General features: G+C 47.6%; 1 protein-coding gene across 1 annotated transcript in view; it reads right to left on the bottom strand.

Moving 5' to 3' along the window:
• Window positions 1-2,910: 2,910 nt before the first annotated feature.
• Window positions 2,911-5,198, bottom strand: part of LOC108570242 (homeobox protein Nkx-3.2-like) — a 9,158-nt gene continuing 6,870 nt past the window's right edge. Inside the window, 2 exon segments of the mRNA XM_017932062.1 lie at window positions 2,911-2,989; window positions 2,991-3,768. Coding sequence (XP_017787551.1) covers window positions 2,911-2,989; window positions 2,991-3,768 — 857 coding nt within the window.

Raw genomic sequence — 5,198 nt, 5'->3', positions numbered from 1 at the left:
GCCATTGTCTCGGAAAAGATGAAGGCTTTGTCCACGGAGACGCTCGGAATCAGACGGCTGCCCCGTGCTTTCTAATTTCGGCATCAAAGCAAGGCGCGAGCGATTTTCCGTCAATTGAACGTGGCTGCCTTTGGGACAGCCGACAACAAGCCTGCACTGTATATCACGAACCGTGCGTGAAAGGCTGGACGAGTTTGGACGAGCGGCTCGTTCAAAGCACGGAATATTCCTCAGCCATCCGGCCGACTAATGGCTCGGCTCACTTAGCGGCTCTCTCCCTGTTCTCTCGCCTCTCTTCTCCTATGAAAATTTCATCTCCGCGGACCAGACGTGTGCTGCTGCTGCTGCTGCTCGATGTCCGAGAGTACGAAAAACGATCGTTTTCGACGAGAGGGTTGATTAGGAAAATGGTGGTTCCGAATGAAAGATAACTTGAACGGTTCCGTATCGTGATTCTGCAAGTGTCTGATTTTTGGAAAATGAGATAACGAGAGTGCAATGTTGCGAGTACCATTTTAAAAGGGAAAAATGGTAATTAGAGAGAAAGACGTTTGTGATACTAAGTAATTATTGTTTGGGAATATGAAATGTAGATATGAGCATTTTGAGCGTGAAATAATTGAGCACAAAATTAGTTTGAGCCAAAATATCATAATTGAACGCATTATTTTTGTGCTCAAAATAATTGAGCACGGAATCGTTTTGAGCCAGAATATTATAATTCGGCTCAAAATAATTGAGCTAAAAATTACTTTGTGCTCAAAATACTAGTTTCTAAATTTCATATCCCTGAACAATAATTGTGTAACAGTTAACTAAACCAGATCTCTTCATTCTTCGCTTTTTCAGAAAGTTTCACTTTCTGCTATTCACTAGAAAAGTAATTTGGAAAATTTCAATTAAAATTTCGATACGAATCGGCAGGAGCCAATTTCACTAGCAAACCAAATTTAGAATACCTTCTCCATCATATCCTTAAATTACTCGACGAAAGAAGAGTTCCAAGAGCAATTATTTAAAATTTCAAAATAGTACTGAAAATATTAGCCTGAGGGATATTTAACTTCACTCGAACCTGCTTCGCTTCGACAACGAAAATAATCGAAAGCAACGAAAAATTCGCGAATCGTCTAATCTGAAATAATTCGCGGGTACGTAGGGACGAAAGGAATTTAGAATCAGAGGACACCGTAATGGCGATAATGGATCGTGAGAATGGTGGACAGCGGAAGCGCATAATGCGCGAAGGTATGCTCGATTTGGCGTGCACCTGCATCGAGCGGACCGTGATCGATCTTTCGTCGGGGGCGTCACGCGTATGCTGTATGGGATAATCTGCGTGTATTTACTGGCAAAGGCTTACGAGTGTAACGTACGGTATTTTATTTTACACAGGAACGTTCCACTACGTTCCGACGTGGTTCAGTTTTTTGCGTTCAGCACAAAAAATTGCTCGCTAAATCCTTTCGCGTTCATCCACTCGCGACGTGCGACAGACATCCATTTTTTCCCTCTCTCACCCTTTCATTTCTCTCTCTTCTCTCTCTCTCTCTCTCTCTCTCGTTTGTTCCTTTTGAAACTCTCACGCACACCTTACAGCTACGAGCGTTTTTTTCTTCCTCTTCCTCTTCTTCTTCTTCCGTGAAAGTCTATCTATCTTTCCGTAACGACGAACGGCGTATATGTTACAATGGCGGCGAGGAAAAACGACTTGGAAACTCGCGAACGTTCGCACGAAGAGAAGTACACCTTCGAAATTTCTCCCCTACTTTCTTGTCACGAAACACAAAATCAAGCGCAGGTTCGTCTCACTTCGTCGTTCTGTCCGTGTTTTTTTCCAATTACACCCGATTAGAAAAGGGCGCATCACGCCTGTTATTCTTCTTCGTCCGCGTATCACCGCGTATTTATCTTTCCGCTTGACCCACGGATCCCCACTCTCTCGCCCTCCCCGCGAATTTTAAACGGCCCGACAATATCCTCGAAGAGATACGCTCGTGTTTGACGCGTCACCCCGCGTAAACCGATTACCCTATCGAGACGACCCACGTGCGGCCATCGAAAGCGGAAGCGAAAGCGTATTCGAGGCTCCTTGAACATCGTTTTCCCCGTGAAATTGCTTCACCAGATCCGGCGGACTTTTCTTTCTCCATTCTTAACGGAGTCTATTTGGGGCTGAAGAGATGAGCTGTAGCTTTTCAACTTGATATTTACACATTTAGTTAGGGTGCTTGGTGGATTGGCGCAGAAATTCTGCTGGTGTGTTCTATTGTAAAATGTCGGGTGAAAATGGATTCGAAAATGCATAGAAGATGCTGAAAGATTGAATTTATCAAGTTAAAATATTGTGAAATATTGCGCTTCCTTGAGGATTCCCGGCAATTCGAAATATTGAATCTACCAAGTGAAAATTTTATAGGAACTCGAACTACATTTTCTAAGAATTTCTTATTTATCTTATTGATTCTATTCGATCGCTCAAGTGTGACATAACCTGCGTTAAGTCACGAAATTCTCAAGATCTCCACACCTAAAAACACCCGAGCAGAACTTCCTCACAACTCCACAAACCACCCTCTAATCACGTTTCGCTCAGGTTCCGACGAATATCGACACTTACAACTAATACAACATAACCCATATCTACAAATAAGCAAGCTTGCTCGAAACCCTCGCGAAAAATCACCATCAGACCTCTTCAGCCTCGACAAAAACCCCATCCCCCAAACCCCTCGAAACGTATAACAATTATTCTCTCTCGTACCAAGCAACCTTCTCATTCTCTCTCTCTCTCTCCTCGAAGAACAGTCCCAGTCGTCGTCGTCGGTCACTTGCACTCCTCTTGATCGTCCGACGCGAACAATTCCTCCACACCGACTACGACCAAGTCTCCACGAATAGTCGAGTTCGCTACGCGTGCGGGTGCGTGTGCGGATGAGGATGCGACGAGAGCGTCAGCCCCGTGGAGGAGGGCGTGGAGGTGGGCGGGACCGGCCGCCGTTGCGGGGGTGGCCGACAGGTGATGACCGAAGAACGTCGGCCCTGTTGGAGGATAAGGTGGCGCGGCTGGGTGATAATAGCCAGGCGGCGGCGGTGGCACAGGCGGCGGATGATGGACGTGTGCGTGCGGGTGTGGATGCGTGTGCGAGTGTGGCAACGGGTGTTGGTGTGGATGCGTGGCGAATAGGAAGGCTGGCGCGTAAGGCGGTGGATGCGGCGGTGTCGTCGGTACTGTCGGGCTGTTCACGTCTAACCCCGGATTCTGTTTCTTCCATTTGGTGCGTCGATTCTGGAACCAGATCTTCACCTGTGTCTCGGTTAACGAGAGCGACAGAGCCAGATTCAGACGTTCGCAGACAGAGAGGTATCTGGTGGTCTTGAACTTGTTCTCCAGCGCTACCAGTTGCTCGTACGTGAACGCTGTCCTGGCTCTTCTCGGTTTGCCACCGGTACCACCGCTACCACCGGTACCGTTCTGACTCGATTGACTCTGGCTTTGACAGTTTTGCGCCTGAACGCTACTCGAGGACGACGACGAGGAGGAAGATTGTCTTTTCTTGCAGTTCGAGGTGGTCACGTTGCTGGAAGCTGTTGTGGCGCCCTCACGACCGGCGTTAGAGGATTCCTGATCCGTCACCCTCATCTCCACGTCCTCGTCTTCTTCTTCTTCCTCTGGGTCCTCGTCCATGTCCTCCATACCCGTGTCCGGTGTACCCTCCTCGTCCTCCTGGCCGCTGCCGCAGGCAAACTCGCCCCGCGAGTCACCATCTGAAAGATGATAATAATATCGGGGGGTTAGTGGAACGTCTGGTTGAAGATTGCTCCGGGTAAAAGGAAAGCGATACGGTGTTGTGTGACGAAAATTGATTATACCGAGGGGAGGGAGTGAAATTGCGGCGAGGGTGTCGGTTTACCTGGTGACGGAGAGGTAACGCGATGCCTGCTGCGAGCTGTTTCGCACCCCTCCGACGGGAGATACTGTAGTTTCGATTCGATACTGTATTATGGGATGTATCGGATGATTGTTTGGGAGGGGTTTTGGTGAAGCAATGGTGACACGTTGTAGTTGGTAACAGAATGGCGATGGTTAACTGCTGACTTGTGTCTTTGAAATGTTACCACAGACTACTCGGCAATTTTGTTTAATCAAACGAATTTTTATTAACCCTCTAAGTCGAGGGGTGTTTTATACTTGTCGTAAAACTTTTTGAGGATTAAAACAGTCTGTTTAATACTTTGGATTGGGAGGCTGTCCGTTTGGAACGCTTGACAATGTGAAAATCATGAATTTCTGGTGTAGGACTCTGGAGTCCCATTCGAACTTAGAGGGTTAAGGTTTTTCACAAAATTTCATCACGTTATGTAAAAAATTAGGATTACTCGTAGACTAGAGCTTCCAAAATTCTCCACATAGATAGTGAAATAAAAATTGGGGTTCATTTTTTAGACAAGTGGTCTGTAATTAAGGGTGAGAAGTATGTGAATTGTCAATCGAGGCTTCCAATAATTTCTGATTTCCGACATTTCACCGACGTCGTCGTTATCAGTCTCTTCTCTCAACTCCATCCAAACACCATCATCTACTTCCTCCCCGTGTCAACCCTTTCCACAGAAAATCTCCCCAAGTTGCTACCACCCGAAAACATTACCAAGTAATTCACGTGATAATTGCGCAATAAAAAAAGCGCGAGGAAAAGAGGCACGAAAGAGAAGAGTTGAAAAATGAAGTTGCCCTTCATACTACTCTCTCACCCGGCGAAAACACTCGCGGCGCGCTCCCGGCAATCAGTTTAACGAGCGTGTCGTCGGCGCTTGGCCGCAGAGGCTTGTGCCGCGGCGTATCGAGGTGCATTTAATTTAATTTCCGTAGACAGAAGGCTAGTCGCGAAAAGGTACTCCTCTCTCCGTGAAGGATTCGAACGGGCCGTACTGTATAGCCCAGCCAGCTAGCTATCCCGACCGACCGACCGACCGACAGACCGACCCGATATACGAAACGATTGAAACGCGCCAGAACTCTGGCAGGAGTGAGAGACACGCGGCCAGCCGGCCACCTATAACGATGAAAAGAGAAAGAGCGGCCAATCGTTCGCTCAATGAGAGAGGAGATTGGAGATTCAATCAGCACGCAGATGTCCCGGGGACAGATATTCCCTGGCTCTGGTCCGTGGAGGCTGGGGCGCCCCAGGAGGCGGGGG

This window comes from Habropoda laboriosa, unplaced genomic scaffold (genome assembly GCF_001263275.1).
Source record: "Habropoda laboriosa isolate 0110345459 unplaced genomic scaffold, ASM126327v1 scaffold23, whole genome shotgun sequence".
NCBI lineage: Eukaryota > Metazoa > Arthropoda > Insecta > Hymenoptera > Apidae > Habropoda > Habropoda laboriosa.
The sequence above is the reverse complement of the archived record's forward strand: the minus strand, read 5'-3'. Positions and strand labels throughout refer to the sequence as shown.